This window comes from Cibotium barometz, chromosome 52 (genome assembly GCF_041138505.1).
Source record: "Cibotium barometz isolate CiBa-2024 chromosome 52, ASM4113850v1, whole genome shotgun sequence".
Lineage (NCBI taxonomy): Eukaryota > Viridiplantae > Streptophyta > Polypodiopsida > Cyatheales > Cibotiaceae > Cibotium > Cibotium barometz.
The window spans coordinates 5,920,618-5,944,670 of NC_141097.1; the positions used below are offsets into that span (position 1 = coordinate 5,920,618).

Consider the following 24,053-nt stretch of genomic DNA (forward strand, 5'->3'; position numbering starts at 1 on the left):
TTGCAACTATATATACTAAATCTGTAGACTTTCCCTATTTGAACTATAACCTACAGCTTCCTAATGTGAGTGCACTAGGTTGTCCCGTTATGTCCTCACTCTGTTGTCACACCGAAATACTCCTTTACCAAAAGAATGAAGAAAGAGCTCTCTATGTCTTGATGGAGACAACAAAAGATTCCTCTTCACAATGGTTCTCTGTCACCAAAGACCGGGTTAGAAGAAGAAGCTAATGCACAAAGAAAGCCTACAATCAAACTGATTTGACATGCATCCGCCAAGCAAACAAGATTCAATAGCATGCAATCAAGCAAGAAGAAGAAGAATGAAGAGAGAGCTCACAACAAAATTATTTCAAGAAAATGATTGTCTTGCTTATTGCAAAAAATGACTAGTTTTCAAACTAGACTGACCAAATTTAAAAATGATCTAATCTCTATTACTAATCTTAAGCGATTATGTACGCCAAGTCCATCAACTTTCCTTATTTGATATTAAGTGCATGGTAATGATTACGCTATATTTTTAATGTTGTCTTACAAAAGTTAAGTGCCCGTTCATGTGGGTAAAATGGCAAAGCACCTATATGGTAAGTCGGGCGAGTGAAACCATGTAGACCAATGCAATGGTTAACAATGACTTTTATTTTTCCGAGAGACAATGGCTGTTTTTTCTTTTAGCTCTTGTTGGGTTTTTTACATTTTTTCTATGATTCAATCACTTTATTGTCTCATTGTAATACTTGCAGTCTCATGGACCCTTTGGTCAATCTCTCTCTCTCTCAATTGGCTTCTGGCATAATAAGTGAAATGTACATGCATTAGTATTATAAAGAGAGGCATGATTAGTAACATCGTGACTATTTTAAAAAAGTTAATCCTTATTAATATGGAAGAAATATTCTACAACTCCTGAAAAACCTAAGATTATGCATGATCATACAACTTGCTCTTGGCGCAAACAATAGCTTCAGATAGAATGCACTCAGGGTTGAACGTAGCACGCTTTACGCTTGCCTTACTTTTTGGGCAGCAATCTATACAGAACGGATGAGCTTTTTGACTTCAGCAGTGACTTTGTTTTTAGAGTGAAGCTCCCCCACCTTATTACAACAGAAAAATTGATACAACTCTTCAACCAAAGCTGCATGATAAGAATGCAAGGTGATTGCAACCCTTCAGCAACTTGGCAACTTGCAGACATGTTTCAGAAATTGATCTGCAATAACAACAATGAAGCAAGTCAGCATCACCACACCCACGCACACACGCTCACATTTCAGTCCCTGAGAGTAGCAGGAATTTGGTATGGAAACAGTGACCTCCTTTACCACCATTAAACAGAGACTATGGGCAAGATGGAAGCTTCTACAGTATGTTAGACATGTCTGGTAATATTACCACTTTCCAAGGATTTTGAGTTGGTTTCTGAAGCAATGGCAACACGAGCTGCTTCTGGCACCCAGTTCCACATACTACTCTTTTTGGTTGAAAATTCGAGAAAAAATATTGCTGCAAAGAACGTTGTCCACCACACCTTGTCACAATCTCAAGTGTGTTTCGCAATTTGCAAGGACTAAAAGCCACATCCAACGGAGAAAACTGAACAGCCTCTGACTTTCCAGGCAGAGAGCAAACTCCCATCCATCATAGGGGCCAATTTCAGGATATGTATGTGATGATCCTACCCTGGATCGTACTCCTACAAAGTGGGCATTCTGTACATGCTACTGCACATGATTTACACACTGTATTGACCCACAAACAGCAAGCCAGAAGTCAAAAAAGTGGTATCTAGTATCAACACCCAGAAACTACAAGTTGCAATGATGTATACGGTCTTACAAGAAAAATGGCGGCAAGGAAGGAGAACTGCTGCTGTGGGTGCTTCAAAACAGACTTTACAGATGCGGTCATTCCTTTCTTCTTTACTGGGCTCATCCACTGGTCGTAAGCATCCATTCTCTTTCTCCTCGAACTTCTCCTGCACTCTAGCCTGCAAATAAGTTATATCAAAGCACACCAACCCCTGCATCTGTGGACAACACCAAAGAACAGCCCTACGGCCTGCGAAAATCGCGACAAATTATGAAACATACTTTGGCATGGCACAATCGGGTCAATGCTTCAACATGAAGGGCACTTAGATCTTCCAAAGCAGCAAGATCTAGCCCATCTAGATCCTCACTCTGTGCAGAAAAAAAATCAAAATACTAAGAACTACCGATGTGACAAAAGTCAAGCAATTCTATCATTGAGTATACACATGTTCCATGGTGATCGTTACCCAAAAATTCTGACAAAAATTTACCTTCAACTGAGAGACGAGTGATTCAAGTTCTGCACTGTGATGCCTCTCTTCCTCTAGACAGTCTTCCAAAGCTTTCAAATCCATAATATCTTGAATCTTCTCAGCTCCCAGTCTATCTCCATGTCTAGCACACTCAATATTCATCAAATGCTCAGAAAGCCCTGACAAGTCTTGGGAGTCCAATGCACTCATGTCATCTTTGACTCTACCTTTCTTAAGATTTGAAACAAGCACCCACATTCCAGCAAGATCATTTTCCAAAGCCATTTCCCGTACACTTGCTTCTTCCATCTTTTTCCAGATCTCTGCCTCTTTTAGGTCTCTCTCTGCTAGCAAGGCTTCAAGGGAAGCCTCTCTCTCCTTGCTTGCCAGCAGCTCTCTCCTCAGATCCTCAGATATCACATCTTCTGACTTTCTTGTATTCAATCGATGCCTTTCAGATCTTCCAGTTGCACTCAATGCAATATAAGCTCCATTTAACCCCGACTTCGATCCCACCCGAGCATAAGCCAGCTCTTGAGCAGTTGTGAGCTCAGCAGCCAGCTTTGTATTGTGATAAGAAAGCTTCGTAACCTCTTTGGCTAGGTTCTTAAGCTCCACTGCCGCAGCAGAAGCTAGCTCCTTGGCATATGATGCTTCCTCTGCCAGTTTACAGCTTTGAACTTGAAGAGCATCCTTTTCCTCTAGCAACTGGTCCCTCTCCACTTTAAGCATCTCAATCTCCATCACCTAAAACAAAAAAAATCAAACATAAGCCAAAAAATAGGTCAGGCCATCATGAATTATAGGCACCATATGCCACATAATTATTACGTATATCACGAATGCCAAAGCATGAGAAAGGCAAGCTGATTCCATTTATGATGCTTTTGCTGGCACCTTGGAGATTAACTAGGCCCAAGCTAGCCATGGCACACGTCTTCATGCCACGTTCATTGAGCGAGAGTATGGTTTGTGAGAACTGAGGTTCCAGGTTCCTTAGAGCACATTGATACCGCATGTGTGCTAGGGGGTTGGGAGGGCGGGTGGCCATGAAGAGGGAGATGGAAATGGAGATGACCCTTTGGGACCAAAAATTCAGAAATGGAGATGATAACCATCCTTGTGAGAGGAGGACCTTGAACAAATAGACTCGTGGAAGGAGCTACTACTGAACCAACATCTTGTCAATGCTCCACTCTCAGTTAAGTGTGCCAAAATTCAAGATTACTCGCGAGGCCCCCTATGCGAGGGAAAGCTAGTTTGAGCAACCCAAACACCCCAATCCTCATTTGCACACCAGTATTGGGCATGGCATGATCCTGTTTTTCAGTTGTGCTGCTATCACAGCAACTGTTGTATTCTTGCATTGTCACAGAGCTTCCGCTATCTGCAAGTAGTTCCTATCCGGAACAAGTTTCGGAGGAATGGCTTTGTATGCATCATTTCAACAAAACATGACATCCTATTGAGCCAAATGATGCAAAGGGTATAAAAGCTGAGGAAATGCATCGAAAAACCTACTCAAGTGTGTAACAGTAACCCTTGCACAAATGTCTTTAATTGCTTCACATTCCTTGGTGGAGCAAGAGATAAGATGGCATCTACCCTCTGAGGTCTATATGAATGCCTTCACATGATACCTGATGGCCTAAAAGAGTGACCTTTGATTCAACTACGTGGCATTTTGTATGATTAAGGTTGCTTGTTAAGTCATCAAGCTTTCTAAGAGCCAATTCCACCTTTGCAAAATGTGTAAAGCTTCGAGCTATATATGCAAAAGTCATCAAGATAGACTACCCTGACAAATGACCCATGGACATTTCCCTTTCCATTCTCGCAATGAGAGCAACCTCAAACAGCACTAACTAGCCACTTTGAAAGCTGTGTGAAGGTAATCCTCCCACATCTTCGCAAGTATAAGACATGACATCTGATATGGAGAAGGAATCAGCACCAAAGAGGCAGTTGGAGCAAATTATGGTTTTAAAACCTACTGTTTTCAATTGACGGCAGTCATCCAGTGAGGTTTATATGTAGATTCTAATTAGTCAAACCTTGCTTTTCATATTCTCCATATTTACACGACACAAACTTTCTAATGAACTTACGCCAACACACCACCTGCAGTTACCTCACACGATTCACCCCATCCCCTTCCGTCACAACTCCACCACCTTGACTGCCTCCCTTCTCATTGGCCTAACCAAACCAAAGGTCCTCATCACTTGGCGGATGGTCCCAACTTGGCCTACAGTCAAGCTCCTCCCAAATAGCTTCTTTTAATTTCATGGTGAACCCACAATTCACAAGACACACCTTTATAAGGCCTTGCAGAGTATCGGTGATGGAGTCAGTTTCCTAGCTCTCAAGGCCCAAGTACACTGACGATCACCTCCATTGCACTTAATGGTCTCTTTCTTGTAAACGTAAGCCAAGAGCTCAACTTTTTTTTCTAACTTAATTGTTTCACGAGAATCAAAAAATTAATAATCTTATCTTTTATAAAGGGTGTACATGAGAACTTATTATGAGCAAACGTAAACAGAGCATGTAAAGCCTTGGCAAATTCATACATTCGAACAATCACAGCAAATACACTACTGCCAGATAACCAGGAATAAACCTTATACATGAGAATTACAAACATGGAGTAACCCACCTGTTGAAGAATTTCAGACCGCAGCTCAAATGCTTCCTTTGCACCTCCTTGCTTCAGAGCAAATGGACCTTTCATTTCTGCTCCCTCTGCATATCCAATGTCCAGAGACATGTTTTCGGTACTCAACAAACCATCCGCCTCCTCAATACTTTCTACAGAAGCAGTTGTCTTGTAACAATTATCAATGTGTGCAGCTGCACCCTCTCGTTGTGTAGAGTCCTTGCTTATTGCAGCAAGTTGTTCACGAAGAGCCACAATAGTATTTTGCAGTTCCTTGTTTTCTGTTACCTGCAACCAAAAATTCACAAAGATCATATAATTTTTCATTGTTATCAGTAATGGCTACGTCTAGATTCTTCATATTAAGACAAATCTCAATGGGGCCTTATTATATTATCTTTTTCCATGTGTCACAAGGGCACCTTCTTTATGATTACTTTCTATGATTTATCCTAACAGGTCATGCATATGCAAAGAAGATAATGCACGTTTTCTTGCGTTATGAACTAGTCCAGGTAAACCTTATTAGCTTATGTACTATCTATTGCTTGTCACTTCCTCTTCTCCTCTACAAGTCACATCCTCTTCCCCTCCCTTGCACCTTATGACCTCTTCCTCTTCATCTCCATACCTTCCTCTACACATCACTAGGTCTTCCCTATGTGTGAACCCACCCTTATGAGTGTCATAGTATGTTTGTGTGTGAACCACCTCTTATGGGTATGAATAATATCTAGATATTTGTGTAAGCTGTGACATAAGGAATGATGTCAGGAGGTAGACCTTTGTAACCTATAAAGGTACTTGGAACTTCATTGAAGCAAAAAAGCAAACAGTCACATCATTCAAACATGTACTTCACTCTCTCTAAAAGAGCTTTGTTCTCTCTCTTCTCTCTCTATCCTTCTGCACACACCTATGACATGAAGATCTTTCAACCACCATAGCTGAGTACTATACCTGCAAACCCTAACCCTAGCTGTTTCATCATTTGTTATTAGAGCCGGTGCATATTGCCTCCATACACTGCCTCGACTAGCACTGCCTTGCTGCTCAAGCCTCTCGTCCACTGCACCACTACTGCCAACAAATGCCACCACCAGCACTCCATCCAGCTCATCGTCTGTTCGCGTGCTGCCAACAGCCACCTGGCGCCTCACAACTCAGCACCACGTCTGCTCCGCCTGATGCAAACTGCAGCTGCCACCTTGCCGCCAGTAGCTATCCGCTTGTACGCCGACGACACCAGCCCAGCATGGCAGACCAAAAGTAGCAAAGCAACATCCCTGTTGCTACACACAATCCAAAGGCGATCAGGCTCAGAGGACATTGTGTGATGATGGTGTAAATGCAACCTGTGCAAGCACCTGTTTACATGCAGTAGTGCTTTCAGATAGAAGGTACAAAGCATTCATCAGAAAAATTTTGGGACTTTTTTTAATATTTGCAAATCCAGCTTAATCATAGCATTCATCCCAAATCTTTCGTCTTTTTTCAAAATTGAGGGGGTGGTTGGTGAGCAAGATAAATATTTAATGATTCACATTTGGGTTCTTGGACAAATAGAAATATGTGGACATCCCCAAGTGTGAAGGGGGACCAAGGGATTTATTATTTTTAATGTTTTAACCTTGGGTGGCCCCTAGGCATAAGTGACCCTTAGAAAGTTTGATAAATTTGAGAAAGGGGCCACTAGGATATTTTTGGGGAAAAGGGGCAACTCCACTTTGGGAGGTACACGCCTCTCTCTTCTCTCTCTCGGAGATCGTGCAAGCTACCTGCGTGGAGGAGAAGAAAAACACTATCGACTGCTGCATAGAGTGTGGCTGCTGATTTTGCTGCGTGAAGAGCAAGCCATACAGAACACTAGCCGTACAGACCAAGTGGTTGCAGGCCGTACAGAGCAGGCTGACAAGGACAACCCTGTCCAGCAGGTACAGGCGACGGAAACTGTACGGACAGAACAGGTGGCTGCAGTTCCGTACAGCTGGTACAGGCGGCGGCTGCTGTACGACAGCAGGTACAGGCTGCTGCACATCAACTGGCGCAGGACAACCAGGTACGAGCTGATACTGAGCAGGCAACTGCAGGCGCAGAACTGTATGTACTGGTACAGGCGGGTACTGCAGACCTGTACGGGACAGCAAGCGGGTACAGTCTTGTTCAATCCTGAACAGTTGTGGGTGGCGCATCATAAGCTGCAAGCGGCGCATCATCAGAGTACAGTCGGTGCATCAGTCAAGCAGCTGCAAGGAGAAAAGTACAGACAGCATGTTGCAAGTACAGATTGGTACGGTCAGTCCCTTTGGTGCAGAACCACGCGTAAAAATTGGTAAGCTCTGAACATATCAATCTTTCTTTCTTTCCACTGGCTTATGTCTGCTGCAGAGTTGTTTCATCTGCCCCTTTGTGAGGAAGGGTATAGCAGTTTTAAGGGTGGAAACAGAGATTGGACAGTGGATGTGTATTTGAACTGAGTTTGAAACCATGTTCATGGAACAGCCAGATGTGTGCTCAAGGCTGCCCTGTTGAATTGTCTTGGTTGATTAGAGGGAAGCACAGTGTGTTGCTTTTGTGGGACACAGATCTGTGTGTGAATCCTCTGTGCTAAGTGGTCTTGAGGGCTGCCAGATTGGACATGCAGGTTTACTTTCCTGGACTGGCTTTGTTGTACTTAGTTATACATTTCATTGAATTTGAATAAAGAAATACCGAAAGGGGCGCCAAGCTTTGGGGACAACAGGTGTCGATTTCCTTTCAGTTCTAGAGCATTCTAGCTCCTGTTAATTTGTTATTTATTTGGACTACAATTGGAAGGGTGTCTACTAGTCTACCGCACTTTGGTTTCTACCAGAGGCCGGTTTCAAGGTTCCGTTGCCGGGACCCATCATCAACTTTCTTAAGGGGGTGAGCTCGTGGTTGACTCGAGGAAAGTCGGTGCTGAAAAATTCAGCAGCATGTCAAACACAGAAGATGAATATTTTTATGATGAAGAGGAAGAGCAAGAGACCTCTCTTGAGAGAAATGAATCTGAGGATATTCTTGCAGGAGAACAGGCTGCAGATGATGCAGAATATGAGGATGTAACACAGCCAGAAGATATGCCTAGTAAAGAGGAAGATGATGCACAATTTAAAAATCGTTTGGCAGGTGTAATCAGGAGGAGCAAGAGAGAGGCCTGACAGGGATCTGGGGTAGAGACAGGCTCAGCATCGACATTGACTCAACTATTCGTCAGGAGTGGCTGACTCCTATTCCAGACCCGACCCCCCGGTGTGGCTAGGCGTGTTTACCAGACACGATATCCTCGTGGCGGTCCATGGAGCAGAAGAGGACAGTGGTATGCTCACTTTTCTATTGGATCCTATGGCAGACTAGAGAGATCAGAGCTCCCCTTGGAGGATTTTAGAGACTGCACCTTGCAGAGGGTGAGGGTGATTGGTTTTTGGGCACGGGAATGGCACATAGATCCAGCATCGGCCAAGGTGGCCAGGGAGAGATTATGGCGGCTATGGATTTGGGAGTGCCGACCTCTCACGCGGCTGCAGTGGTGGACTTGGCATGATCTCACGGATCGGGAGAAGACTCTAGATGCCCCCATTTTTGCATATACAACATGGCTTGGCCGTAGGATCCAGATGCTGTTGGGGTAAAGGCGATTATCGTCTGTGACCCCCCCCCCTCCCCCAAATGTGAGAGCCATAGCCACAAATTTTTTCAAATCCCTTCTCACGGGTGCCTCCATATCCTCACGCGCGTAAGCGGGTTTGGCGGCACACAAGTGAGGTTGTTTCCCTCGCTCTCCAATCTTTCCTATTGACTCCCTTCATAGCCGAGGAGCTGGGAGAGGCCTTGACGGCACTCCCTAGGGGAAAATGCTCGAGAGGAGCAAGCTTCCAGTCTTCTTTTTACTTCATCACTGGGACCTCATGGAAGGTGGCCTTAGCACGGATGAGAGCTCTGTCTTGCTCACTTTTTCAATTAGACCTCATGGTAGATTAGTGAGATCAGAGCCCCCCGGAGAACTTCAGGTGATGCACGTTACAGAGGGTGAGGGTGATCGGATTCCATGCACATGAGTGGCACATTTACCCACTACCGGCCAAGGTGGCCAGGGAGAGACTCTGGCGTTTATGGATTTGGGAGAGCCGCCCATCACGCGCCTCTAGTGGGACCCGAGGGAGTTGGTTAGATCCTGCAGACAAAGAGGAGACTCCGGGTACCCCATTTTTTGCATACACCGCATGGCTTGGCTGTAGGATCTAGATGCTCAAGGTCAAGGGCACTCCAGCAACAGCAACAGGACATTGGTAGTCTCACCACCTCTCACCATGCTTTCTCTCAAATTTCTAGAAGGCTCTTGGACAATTTTCGACCTTGGAAGATCACTCTCTTTTTGTGGCTGGCACATAAGAGTTTAGCGGTTGGCACGTGGTTGGCCATTAGAGGCAGACCAGCAGCATGTCTGAGATGTGGCCATCCCCACGAGTCTCAGCGACATTGTCTTTGGGATTGCCCGAAGGCTCAGCAAGTTTGGGAACGGATTCTCCGCATTTTCACTATGGACAAGGCCTCTTCCCTTATTATTACATGGGGCATTGTCGCTTGGGCCACTGAGGCAAAGGTTGTCATGGCTTATGTGCAGAAAGGTGGGGGGCTAGCCCTTCAGGTCTCTCACCTTCGCAGCTTGACAGCAGTCCCAACCCCATCTACTAGTCACTGGACTACCAGTTCGAGCCAGAGATGGGAGATTTGTAGCAGCATTGTTGCATGGCACATCTAGAGAGCTCGATGCAACGAAGCCATCGAAGGCACCCCCACTCCGCCTGCGGAGTCCATCAAGAGCATCTAGCTCGACATCATTCATACCCTCCGCGGCCAGTAATAGGGAAAGCTTCAAGGTGATTCTCACCGTATGCGGAAGCGTTGGGAAGCCTTCCCGAGGCTCTGGTGACCTAGTCCTCTTCTCACATATAGTGATGGTGAGCCCACTTGGCACTACAGAACCCCTGTGTGGTTATTCACACAGAGGTTAGGACCGCCCAAGACAACATAGACCGAGAACTGATACCATGTCAAAGTCACGCAGCAACAGCAGCACGCACGCCACCCTAGGGCACTGAGCAACGTCGGTGGCTGGGCTCCCATCTCCTAGCCGTTGCTCCCCCCCAAAAACCCAACCGGAGGAGATATCTATGACAAGGTGCCACCACACCCTATATATGGCTCTTCGACTTCCCATGCTCTTGCATATGGGATAATCCACCACAACTTCTAGTCATGCGATAACCCGAGAGTAGCTACGAGAATTGCCACCTCCAACAACCTCCAATTCAAGCACCTCGATCAAATAGAGGCTAGGACCGCCCAAGACCACGCAGGCCGGGCTCTGATACCATGCCAAAGTCACATAGCAACAGCACGCACACCATCCTAGGGCACTGAGCAACGTCGGCGGCTGGGCTCCCATCTCTTAGGCGTTGCTCTCCCCCAAAAACCCAGCCGGAGGAGATATCTATGACAAGGTGCCACCACACCCTATGACTGGCTCTTCGACTTCCCATGCTCTTGTATATGAGATAATCCACAACTTCTAGTCATGTGATAACCCGAGAGTAGCTACGAGAATTGCCACCTCCAACACAAATGCCCGCCCCACCACCTCCAACTTCTTCACAAAGGGTATGGTCCTCAAGGCCATCCGTAGACTATGTAATGGGCAGGCCCAGGATAACAAGGCACCCACTGTCAAGTACATCTAACATGCCGATGATACCCTAGCACCCCTACTAAATACACCCCTTTGTGATACCCCATCCTGAAATCCGGAGATCCACTTGATCCTAATAACTACACAACAATCATGATTGGCCACATTGGCCAAACTCTATGGATCGGTGCTAGAGGTGAAGCTCAGTTCATTTGCAGAGAGACAAGGATGCAGAGCCTCAGGACACCGAATGAGGATGAACCCGAGTTGGTGGATGACGGAGGATTATAAGAGATCTTGGTACTAGAGCAGGTTTGTTTTGCGCCAGTACAAGCGAGGTTCTTGTTGGAAGCAACTACAGTATCTTCTTGAGTTCAAGGGCTGTCCGATCCAATAGACACTCTGGTTTGATGAGGATCAGTAAACGGGTGAGTCTCGCCCATTGTTAAAAGCTTATCAAGAGGCCATGGAGCTAGGGACAACTGCAATGCAAGTGGGGGAGAATGTGACACACGGTACATCTACGGGTGTTTCAAGCACAGGCCGCACACACAAATCAGCCATGCATCAGTTTGCCCCAGCCAAGCATCAGATAGAAGAGAGCGCCCAGAAGCTGGGCGGACCAGCCAGGTGTGAAAGGCCACAAGCATGGTCGGGCAGGGTTTGGGCAGGTCCGGCAGGCCCACACGAGTGAAAACATGATTATTAGTTGGTCGTGGGCATTATTACTGGCCAACAGTAATTTACGAAGGCCAACCAACAAAGCGATGCATATATATACGTACGTAGCAAATTCGTAGAGAATCATTTGCATTTCTCAACGCTGGTCTTTCTACAAAGTGTTTCTCTTAGAGAGTGGGCTGGCCAGGAGATCTTCAGCAGTGTGAGCTGAGAACTGGCATCTTCATTCTCAATGTGTACTTGAATACAGTTGTAACACTTCTTTCTTGTACATATACAGTTCAATAGTTTAGGAGTCTCATGTGTGCTCTATGTGTGATTCCACTACACTCTTTTCTATCTTTGAAAACCCTAGCACATAGGCACGAGTGTTCTACACTTTCAAACCTTTGCAAACAAATCTTTTACCAAATATAGCCTTTCTATTTCACCTGAAATGCATGGACTCAGCAAACAATTCACTCATGGACAATACGCAATCACTTATGGACAATACGCAATCACTTCCTACACCGGCTTGACTTTACAACTGAGTTCATTCTCTGCTGTCGGTGTATCCATAGATTGCTTAGATTGTGTTATTCTGAAGTGCGGATACTAAATGATGCAGACCGTAATGTAGCTTAGACCACTGTTGACTTCCTCTATTTCCTGCCTTGCTCGTGAGGATTGCAGGAGTATATGGATTGAACTTTTGGTTGAAACGTCATTCATTTCATGCGTGGTGTTTTATTGTTCTAACAGCTGGCTGATTAACGTGGATGCGACACATTGATGCCCTTGTATTGGCCTCTCAGCTCATCTTTTAAGTACTTGCTAGATCCGGAAGCATTTCGGCACTCAAATCTTGACCCACCATCTAGCATAACTGTTAATGCACTAAAAAACTTCAAAAGCCTTTCAGAGATTCAATCTGGATAATCATGTGCATGGGGTTTCCCTACGATAAATACCCTTGCTGAGTAAGCTAATGAATCTCATGTACTGCTCTGCCTTAGAATGTGCTCATTACATATACCTTCCATTCAAAACATGCCAAAATAACAGTCAAAATATGAAGAGAGGAGCTAGTATCAGTTAACGGACCTACCTTTGCTTGCAACTGCTCCTGAAGAATCCTGTTGTCTGCACTTTTGATCTTCAAACACAATCAAATAGAATCAGTGGTTGCACAAACTGAAAAAATATGCTCATTAGGTTTACCTTTGCAGTCTAATTGATCAATCAACAAACAATCCTAGAGCTTAAGGAGTCCACCATACCTCGAGTTCAAATGATTTCTCATTGAGCTGGTTTGTCACCTTAGAAATTTTCTGCGCATCCATCCAACATTCAGAGACCTTTCAATTTGCATTTAGTGTTGTGTATGAACTGAATGGCAACTTGGTCACTTTTCCAGTTCAGTTAAAAGTCATAAAAACAGACAAAACCATTACACATATGCACATGCATGCAGGCACGCGCACACTTTTTTTTTTTGTAAAACCAGTTGAAATTGCATTATATCATAAATGTACAAAAGGGTTTGACATCAAGAGAATGTCTGAACCCTAGAACTTAAAAACAGCAGTAAAAAAGTTCTATGCAAGATCAGGGCAGTGCTCAAGAAAAGAGCCTATGCCCTATCCATCAGAAACAGTAAAAGAAAAGCTGAACACAAGAAACATCCAAATCTTCCTCATGTACGGCATCATATAAGGACTGCCGCAACGAGGCTCGGAAGAACTCATAAGGGTGCTGAAGGGGTGAATTCAGATATGCATGATTTCGCTGTAGCCAGAGGGTCCATAAGGCCCAGTATCTGATCCAATGGAAGAAAAGAGAATACTGTGACAAAAAAGCTGATAACGTGCCAAACATCCAAAAAAACGTGTAGAACCTGTGTGCAGGAAATCTGAGAGATAAAAAATAGGAGATCTTGTCCAGAAGAATATGAACAAGACCACAATAAATGCGGAATACTCTCAGTAGTATGATGACATCTTGGACAAAGAGGAGAGGCAATCCTTCTTTGAGCTAATTTCACTCCCTACACACACGCGCACACACACACACACACACATGCACACACGCACTCACTCAGAGGGTAGCATTTTGAACATTGAATACTTGCAGGTATATATTAAGCACTGGAAATGCAAGGCCATAGCTTGTAAATGCCATCCTTACGTACATATGAAGACGTCTTCATACCTGGGAGAACTCCAAAATGGCAGAATTATTTGGTGCAGATTCTCCACTTCCTATTATGCGCCGTTCAAGCACCCGCATTTGCCTTTTCTTTTCCTGCATCTCATCCTTCAAGTTTTGCATCTGTGCCTAAAGCACAAAAAAGGAATCTCGATGAAACCATGACAATCAAAGCAGTAAACATTTCCTGTTCTTGTGCAGCTGCAGAAAGTTGTCTTACTTGAAGCTGGATATCATCTGAATTTGATGCAGCTTGTTCCGATAACCTTTTTAATGAGCTAGAGCATAATGCAACTTCACCAGCAAGCATCTTTAGTTGCTCTCTCAGAAGATCCATTTGATCGGCCATAGTTGTCCCTGACTGTGATGGATAACTACTGTTAAGATTCTAGAAAAACTGCTAGATCAAACTGCAAGAAAGTTGTAAAGCAAAACAGTTGACAATATTGAATTGCTGACAGTTCCCCAACATCCCCTCTCAACACCAAATCCATATCTATTTATAATAACATGTGTGTTCATTTCTTCCTAGAGTATGAAATGGTGATTGGCAAACTCTGCTATGATGAAGGCTAGAACTCAATGACAAATGCAATAGAAGCTTCACGCGTTCCAAACTCTCAAGATCTCTTACATGTTTACACAAAGAGGGGAAGGCAACAATGCCACTAGCATTGACATAATTCATGCATGTCCCCATTACACCCACCATGTATGCTATGTGCGTACTTATGCCCGCATGTGCATGCAAGAGAAAGAGACAGAAGATTTGTTAACTTCTCTAAAGGCCAAAGTGGCCTATGAGACCGAAATAATAGAATGTGTAAGACAATCTGTAATAGGAGATGCAAGGGCATGCCCTATAACTATCGATACCTAATGGAAAATGTTATGTGATTTTTGAGTGCAGAAGTCACATGGTAGAGTTAGTGACTCCTGCTCAAGTAGTCTGCTGCTGCTATGTCTGCAAGTTCATAGTTATGGCCCTAAAGGTCATTACTTTGCTTGTGACACACCTCCTCATCATCTGGGCAGGTCCCGAACAGGCCTAGCAGACCCCGAGCACTTGCGCAGGCACTACGTGCAGCCCATATGGCAGGCAGCCCTAGCCCAGTCAGGAAGCCTTGAAGCTAATCGGGCAGCAAGCCGGCTCCTACATAATAAAGATTTGAGGAAATTATGAGGTTGTCAATAGCCTAAGGTATTTTTACAAAGTCAATTATAATATTACACTTAATACAAGGTGTCCCATCTGTCGTCACTCAATCCCCTCGGATGTCAGTTGTGCTGAGTATCTATCACAACCACCTGGTGGGATCCAAAGAAGTCAGTGATGGATGACTCAGTGGTATCCTGCTGATGCTGACGCCCTGTCTGTAGCTTCAGTAAGACCTCTCCGAGATGGTGCAGCTCTAGTACATTTTTCCACCTGAGCAAACTAGATCTTTAATTCTAGAACATGAGCGCATAGCACAGGCACGTGCATGGTTTCTATCCCTACGAGTACCTCAAGACGTCACATGAATGAAAACATTAAAAGAATTAACAAAATAATAAAGTCTCACAATATAAATGCATACTTAAAACTTACAGGGGGTGGCCTCCTGCCTTGGACAATAGCACTAAAAAGTTCACCAGCCTGTGTAGATTCCATGGATTCGACTAGCAAGACCTCGTCCACCTTTCGACTAACAGACTTACGACGACCTTTGAAGTCATAACTAGGATCCACTTGTAACCCACTTGTGGAAGGCGAAGCATTTGAAGAGTTATCTGAATCCAAACTTGCTGCAGAACTGCCATGTTCATTTTTCTACATGAAAACATCACCGACACCACCAAAGCACTCCCGAGTGTAAGCTATTATAAAGTTAGAACACTATCAATCTGCTGCTTTAGAAAAACAACTAGCCACTATAAGGCATGCGCATATAGAAAAATGAGAAGCATGATAGAAATTTATGAGATTGTTCAGGCCGTTTCCATCAACAAGCACAGAAAGAGAGTCCATTCACAAGGCTTCAAAGAGCAGACCACTGTCACCAGCATCAATAGCCTAAACGACACACTCAATTCCTACAAGTTATAGTAGCCCAGTTCCATCAATGTCCAAAATTAGGTGCATCCTCACCAAGATATATAAATTGTCAGGCCCACAAAGGTTGTTCCAGGGCTACCAAAAAAAGTGCATCCACAGACGAAGGATGCACATGAATTCCCACTGCCAACTCTATTTCCAGCTGCAAATAGAAGGCCAAGAACTTAATGGCACACTACAAAACTGAGGGGTACAGTCAACAAAGCAGCTGACAAGAGATGCAAATCGGTAGCAAATCCAGTATAGTAGCCAAGTCATGCAGTAATCAGTTGCAAGTTGTTTAACCCACACAGAAATGTGACACAGAGAGAGCAGTTATCTACTGGTATTGCAGTACCACCCTGCCCCAGCAAGTGCAATCCTTGATAGGCAATCAAGTGCTAAGAACCTAGTCCTATGAAGGTAAGTGATGACCTGGAAAACAGCATCAAACTCGAGGTGCACCTCCAAACTCTGAAAGATGATCTTAAGTGGCTTCTCAATCCTAACGAGGACCCTTTTGATCAGGGTGACCCCCCAAAAAACTGCCCCATGAAAAGCTGTTGGGCAGACCATGGAGTAAAACAAAAAATTCTTTATTTGGGAATTTTGTATATAGACCTGGAAACATTGACTCTCTAATCGTGCAAGATAACCATTTCCCTTACAAGGACAGAGAATCAACAGCCTTCTTCATGATATAGCCTATCCCCCAGCAAAGGTGGATGGAACGGGAATGGAAAGAGAAATGAAAACAGCTGATGTCTACCAAAAGAGAACAGTCCAAAGGCAAGAAATAAAATGTCAATAAAAATATCTAATATAAAAGTTTTGGTGATCTTAAGAATCAAGGAAAAAGTTGAAAAAAATGGAAGAATTTAGATTAGGTCATACTTTGGGTGAACAGAGAGCAAATTTGGGGGAAAGGCATAAATTTGGGAGCACTAAAAGGGGCAAATCAATGGGGGATATTTTAAACGGAGAGTAGGAAATGGGAAACTGATACCGATGTATGTCCGCAACTACTGGCTCCCCTTTACATTTGAAAATATGTCTGTTCTTCCCACCCTAGATCTAAGAAAGATGATAAACTTCTTATATTGATGTTTACATGCAGATTCTTCAGCTCACAGAAAGGACTAGTGTGCACACAAAAGCCCTTTCAGAGAATGAGAAATTAGTATGATGTCATCTGCATGCAGTAGAAGAGTTGTTGAAGGTGATCCATACTTTAAAGCTTTCCAAGCATTTCCTCTACAGTGCAGAACTTGCAGTGAAGATTGATCACCAGAGCTTCAAGTCATATCTATGGAAACCAGACAAAATGAAGGTCTTCAAAACACAACATTGTTCAAGGGGTCCCTGGGTCAGACACATGTTTCAGCTGACGCCGGAGATCTACGTATGTCCTGACCTGAAGACCACCTGCCTGTTTTCTTCTCCTCCTGCCCACCACTCTTCCCTTCTCCTTCTGCCTCTGCCAATCCCCCTCTTTTCTGTGCATTTCTCTCCCGTCCACCATTCACCCCTTTACCTGAACCACACCCCTCTGTGCACATTTCCCTCCTGCCCGCCATTGCCTCGCCCCCTCCTTTCTGTTTGTCCACCTTCTTCTCCCCTCTAAGCCCCTCCTCCTGCCTCTCCTGTTTCTTTGCTTGCGTCAACATACGAAAAAAAAAAAACTATGTTCAAGTCTGCCGCTCGCCCTTTGATTGGCATTATGGCTTCTGCCCAAGCCAATTATCCTCCACCCCCATCGCCCAGGAGAACAATCCTTTTCTCCGAAGACAAACTTACGACCTTAAAGGCAGATTTTGATAAAGAAGTCAAGACCACACTCATTGGAAAGATCTTCGGGTCTAAAGATAAACACATTTGTGTTCACGGGAAAAAAAAACAGAAGTATAGTTTAAAGTTTAATTAAAATAGATATACTAAAATAAAATTATGAATATAGGTGATAAGAGCTCATATTTAGAGTACTTTTACATATTTCGAGACTGCATATACTAAAAATATAGAAAAAGCGTGTGTTTTTCAAAGATGTCGCGTTTTTGGTCATATATGAACATTCCTTTGTTACCCATGGCCTCTCCCATAACAAGGAATGTGTTAGACAGCTGTGAAACATGCAAGAGTGCTCCACTGCCTGCTTATTATCAGCAAAGGCTCACTCCCCTCAAAGGTATAGGGCAAATCAAAAGGTTTGGAAGTTCTTGACTAGGATGATTTCGGATGACATGTGTGCATTACTTGATGCCCCTTTTTCGGCAAATGAGCTAAGACATGCGATTCAGGCATTACCACATGGTAGGTAAATGTCATGGGGATGATGGCCTCTCCCCCATGTTTTTCGTGAGAATTTTGGATGACATTGAGGATGAGATCACTGAGGCATTACAGGGGATATGTGAAACACGAGCTCTATGCCTCCTTTTCTTACCGAGGGTCTTGACTCTTATCCACCTCATCCCTAAGGGTGCTGATAAGACTAACATTTCCCACTGGAGGCCTGTCACATTGCTTGGGACTGCATACGAAATTCCTGCCAACACAGCGAGCATGAGATTGCAGCTAGTGTTACAGATAGTCAATCATGACACACAAAATGGATTCCTCCAAGGAAGAAGCATCTTTGAAAACATTTTGCGAGGAGGCGGTAGTGTGGGCCAAGGCAAGTAATCAACCCTTGGAAATCTTGCTCCTTGATTTTGAGAAAGCCCATGACAGAGTGGATTGGGACTTCTTAGAGGGTGCTCTCACACGTATGGGATTTTCTCAAGATTATATCAGAGGTCTCTTGCCTTCAGGAGACTCACAGCACTGTGCTTGCTCGTGCAGGTCGAGGTGAGCGCTTCCACATCTCTCACTTTGTACATCAGGGCTGCCCCTTAGCTCCCTTGCTATATCTCATTGTTGTAGAAACTTGGAGCGCCGTAGTATCTGGATTGAGATTGCCAGGAGCTTTTGGACTATGAGTTGGCTAACGATACACCGAGTTTCTTGAGGCATCTGATGGAGAGAAACCTGAATTAGGGTTTAGAGTTCATTCATGGGAGACATACACAGAGAAGCAAGGGAGAGAGAGAGAGAGTTGTGGGGATAAGTCAACTCATGAAAAAGCATGAGTGTGTGACTCCCCTATCACACATGTATATTGCACTTAGTACACATAGTGCACTTAGTACATTAAAAGTACTAAGTGTACTATGTACTATAACTTATGGGCTTGTACACACTATAAGGGTGGGCATAACGCCTTTACCCCAACAACCTCCCACTTAAAGGCAAAGTGCCCTTAAGTAAAGGAAAAGAAAAAATCAGCATGTACATGATAATATACAAGGCCATATCAAGGCTGAAAATGGCCTCATCCAATGCCCATCAAGTGTCTGCAATGAGCAAACCGCTCCGGAGGCAAACTCTTCGTCAACAGATCAGCCGGGTTGTCATCCGTATGAATCTTAACAAGCTGAATTTGCTTGTTCTCTATCACCTCTCTGATGAAGTGATACTTCACATCCACATGCTTCGTCTTTGCATGAAAGACAGGGTTCTTTGCCAACTGGATGGCACTCTGACTGTCACAATGCAACAATGGAATATCCCCTGTATAACCCAAATCAACCACTAACCGAGATAGCCATAATGCCTCCTTGCAAGCCTCTGTGGCTGCAATATACTCGGCCTCTGTAGTAGATAAGGCTGTGCACTTCTGCATCCTGGATATCCATGACACAGCACCTCCTGTGAATGTAAATACATAACCGGTAGTAGACTTCCGGTTATCTGGATGACCGGCATAATCCGAATCCGTGTAACCATGCACTAATGCATCCTGTTTGCCAAAGCAAATGCACAAATCCTGTGTGCCCTTCAGGTATCTCATGACACCTTTCACTGCTTCCCAATGCTTCTTGCCAGGGTTGGCCATGTATCTAGAAACCACTCCCACTGCAAATGCAATGTCCGGCCTAGTAGCAACCATGGCATACATGAGACTGCCACAAGCTGAAGCATACGGAATCTTGGCCATATCAGCCCTGTCTCTATCTGACTGTGGGCTGTCCATAGCACTGAGTTTCACATATGGAGGCAAAGGAGTACTAGCTTTCTTCCCCCCGTCCATATTGAACCTCTGCAAGACTTTGCCAATGTATTCCTTCTGAGACAAATACAACACATGCTGATTTCTGTCCCGAAGTATCCGCATACCCAAGATGTGATTTGCATCACCCAAATCCTTCATATCAAAGGTTTCATGCAGCCTCTTCTTCAAAGCATCCATCTCTTTACGAGATTTCCCGGCAATCAACATATCATCAACATACAAAATGAGAATCAATAGACTGCCATCCAAAGCTTTCTTGGTGTACAAGCAGTGATCTATGTCACTTCTCCTGAATTTTTGAGATTTCATGAATGTATCAAATTTATGATACCATTCTCTTGGTGCCTGTTTGAGCCCATAAAGACTCTTTTTCAGCTTGCATACAAGCTTCTCCTTTCCACTTACTGCATAACCCTCTGGCTGCTGCATATATATCTCCTCATGGAGATCACCGTGAAGAAAAGCAGTCTTCACATCCATCTGAATCAAGTCCAGATCATCATGTGCAACCAAAGCTAACACAGCTCTAAGTGTGGTCATTTTGACCACTGGAGAGAAGATCTCATCAAAGTCCACACCATATTCCTGCTTGAAGCCCTTAGCCACTAACCTGGCTTTGTATCTTGGCTTAGCATCTGATGCAACTTTGAGCCTGTATACCCACTTGCATGGCAAAACCTTCTTGCCTGCAGGCAAAGGCACCAACTTCCATGTTCCATTTTTATGCAGAGAATCCATCTCTGACTTCATGACACGCTCCCATAGAGCTTTGTCTGCCCTCTGTAAAGCCTCTTTATAACATGAGGGCTCCCCACAGTCAGTGAGCATCAAGTAGTCAACCCCTGGAACAAACCTGTCAGGGACTCTGGAGGGTCTTGTGGACCTCCGTACCCAATGACCATCATTTGCAGGTTGCTGTCCAGCCTGCATATCACCCATTGGTGGCTCCTGTTCCATGCCATAAGGCTGAAATATCATGCCCGGTATATCCTCCAACTGTGGTATATCCATAGGGATATCTTCTGCCATGTCTGGCTGTCCATTTGGACCATTTTCAGCACCATTTAAGGGCTGGTTTTCCTGCTGTAATGGCTGATTTACAGCCCTTTGTTGTTGTCCATGATGTCCATCATCATCAAAGATGACTCTGCCAGGCTCCTGTTGCCTTGCAGGCTCCTTATACATGCATGTTTCATCAAAAATGACATCATTGCTGCGTATGATCTTTCTATTCATGGGATCCCAAAGTCTATACCCCATTTCACCTATGTCACCATATCCTAGGAATATGCATTTGTGAGACTTGGGATCAAGTTTGGTGCGCATTTCCCTGCGTATGTGCACGTACGCAACGCAACCAAACACTCTCAAGTGCTTGTATGACGGAGGCTTCCCTGTCCATACTTCTTCTGGCACTTTCCCACCAAGCCTCGTGTTAGGTGACCTGTTTATAAGGTGAACGGCTGTCATAACAGCTTCAGCCCAAAAACCATGAGGTAATGCAGCATGTGACAACATAGAACGGACCTTCTCCTGAATGGTCCTGTTCATCCTCTCTGCTGTCCCGTTTTGTGGAGGATCATAAGGAGTAGAGAGCTCCCTCTTGATGCCTTTAGCATCACAAAAGTCCTGAAACTGTTTGGACGTATACTCTCCACCATTGTCGGAACGCAAAGCCTTCAGTGTTTTGCCAGTTTGATTCTCAACAAGAGCAACAAACTTCTCAAACACTGAGAATGTATCACTCTTCAAACGAAGAGGATAGACCCACACCTTGCGTGTGGCATCATCAATAAAAGACACAAAATATTTTGCCCCTCCCAAAGAAAGCTGAGGCATCTCACATACATCTGTATGCACAAGCTCTAACTGAGCATCTTTCTGTCCAAGAGCTTTCTTGTGGGGGCACTGTAGTTGCCTACCATAAATACAATGCTCACAAAACTGAAAACTTGAAAATTTGAGAGAAGGCAAGTAACCCAAACGAGACAATTGCTCCATTCCTTTGACACTCATGTGTCCCAACCGGCTATGCCACATAGAAATTTCCGGCAGCTCGGTTGCATTTACATTAGCATGGTGACAAACACCTGCATGCATAAAGTAAAGAGTGTCCACCTTAGAGCCTCTGGCAACAACCAGTGAGCCCTTACTAATCTTCCACTTTCCACTACCAAATGTGGTAACATAATCAGCATCATCAAGCTGTCCAGTAGAAAGCAGATTCTTCTTGATCTCAGGCACATGCCTGACATCATGGAGCATAAGCTGTGAGCCATCTGAAAATACAAGCCTCACATCACCTCTGCCAAGAATTTTGCATGCATGGTTATCACCCAAATAAACCACTCCTTCATTGCCAGCAGTGTACCTGACAAACAAGTCTCTGCAACCTGTGACATGAAAGGAGGCACCTGAATCAATGATCCATGAGTGCATACCATGACCACCTGTAAGAAGTGAATGGGCATCAAGTGAAGAAGTAAAGAGGACCTCATCCTCACTGCCACCTGCATGTGACACATTGATTTCTTCGATCTTGACTCCACTTTTGCCCTTTGGCTTTACATCTTTGGCTTCATCCTTCTCTTTGTCTTTGCCTTTTCCCTTTTCCTTTTGATCATTTTTCCATTTGTAGCATTGCTTTTTGATGTGTCCCTTCTTGCCACAATAATGGCATTCCAAATCCTTTTTGGAGCGAGACTTGCTCCTTCCCCTTTCTTGGCTTTTCCCCCTTTGCTGGGATCTCCCACGTGCATTCATTGCATTAGACTTGCCAACAGAGTTGTTCTTCCTGTTCATTTCTTCTTGAAGAAGAGCACCCTCAACATCTGCATATGACAGCATAGCATTCGAATTGCTAGTGGCTGTCCTGAATGTGTCCCAACTCTCTGGCAAAGTGCATAACAAAAAGGTGGCTTTGAACTCATCGTCCATTGCCAACTTTTGATTTATAACCTGGCTGACAATACCATTAAACTCATTGAGATGGGCTGTCATAGAAGCCCCTTCCTTCATCTGAAGACCTATGAGTTTCTTCAACCAATACACTTTGCTTGAGGCACTTTGTTGGGCATACAAGTCCTGCAATCTCTGCCACATTCCCCAAGCTGTCTTCTCTTCACGAATGCTGAAAAGTAATGAGTCTGACACAGACAACATGATAGTAGATCTTGCCAGCTCATCCATATCTTCCCACTCTTCAGCTGTAAGAGAAGCGGGCATCACACCCCTTTCTTTGATAGGCTTATGTTGCTTTTTCTGAAGCAACACATTGTAGCACTGGGTTTGCCAAATATCATAGTTATGCGAGCCTTCAAGCTTCTTGATGTGAAGCAATGAAGAGCTCTCACCTGTGGTTGCCATAGCAAAATGCAACCTGTCAATGCCTGACTCCCTGCAAATGTGCAAACACTGCACCCAAAAGATGTGCAAACACTGCACCCAAAGCACACAAAGTGCTTACAAATGTTCTCTTAAGCTTTATCTCCCACTGCGAAAGCAAGAATGCAACTTTTCTCCCACTTTTTGTGATGAAAACACCAAAATCTGGTTGCTGCAGATTTTGGACAGCACCTTGAATGTGCTCTTTTGCCCTTTGAAAGTACTGTACAGCAGTACTAAGTGCTTACAAATGATGTACCAAACCTGTACCGGCAATTTCAGCAGCTGAATTTGAACCTTTTGATCACTCAAAACAGTGTACAGCCATGTCAAAACATGCACAAAGCTGTGCCAAATCTGTACCAGCAGGTACAATAGCAATAAATGCTCTCCTGGCTGTCCAAATGAGTGAAAATCAGACTTTTACAGTCCTGTACACTGCATAAAACAGTCCCGAACAGAAATTGGGCAAAAGCCCCTTGACTGCAAGCTGATTTTTGAGGATTCAAGGCATAAATGGCTTGCCTGCTGCTTTGCCAAGCTCAACAAGCATACAAACTTGAAAAAGCCCCTTGATTTGAGATCAATTTCTGATCATGCATGGTACATTGGCGCACATGAAGGCATCCAGAGTGTTCACGATGCTTCCCCCTGGCCACATATACATCAAATACATGAAAGCCCCTTGATTTACAGGCACATTGAGTGCTTGTAAGGCATCAGCACATTATCCACAGCATCAAATGCAATTGCCTGCATGCAAATCAACCAAATCGGCACAAAAGCCCCTTGATTTGCACTGCAATTTGCTGCAATTTGCTGCAATTTTGCCCAAATGTGCGATTTTTCACATCATACAGCATGTATGAGTGCTTAATTGCACATTTACATCAAAAGCCCCAAATTTCAATGCCCAATTTACTGCCAATTGACTGCAAATGTGACCAAT

The 24,053-nt window shown here is 44.3% G+C and overlaps 1 protein-coding gene across 7 annotated transcripts in view; it reads right to left on the minus strand.

Moving 5' to 3' along the window:
* Positions 1-862: 862 nt before the first annotated feature.
* The window catches only part of LOC147608722 (kinesin-like protein KIN-7C, mitochondrial), a 72,173-nt gene continuing 48,982 nt past the window's right edge, over positions 863-24,053 (minus strand). The window contains exons 17-28 of one of the 7 annotated variants that reach the window (XM_086788097.1): positions 15,124-15,345; positions 13,753-13,893; positions 13,536-13,661; positions 12,605-12,655; positions 12,433-12,480; positions 4,952-5,239; positions 2,520-3,039; positions 2,311-2,434; positions 2,099-2,188; positions 1,845-1,995; positions 1,401-1,747; positions 863-1,218 (exon numbers count right to left, since the gene is read on the minus strand). In XM_086788097.1, the coding sequence (XP_086644223.1) occupies positions 2,385-2,434; positions 2,520-3,039; positions 4,952-5,239; positions 12,433-12,480; positions 12,605-12,655; positions 13,536-13,661; positions 13,753-13,893; positions 15,124-15,345 (1,446 nt within the window). In that variant the 3' untranslated portion in view covers positions 863-1,218; positions 1,401-1,747; positions 1,845-1,995; positions 2,099-2,188; positions 2,311-2,384. Of the gene's footprint in view, positions 1,219-1,400; positions 1,748-1,844; positions 1,996-2,098; positions 2,189-2,310; positions 3,040-4,951; positions 5,240-12,432; positions 12,481-12,604; positions 12,656-13,535; positions 13,662-13,752; positions 13,894-15,123; positions 15,346-24,053 lie in introns of those variants that run through there. The other 6 variants (XM_086788092.1, XM_086788093.1, XM_086788096.1 and 3 more) reach the window with 6 other exon arrangements.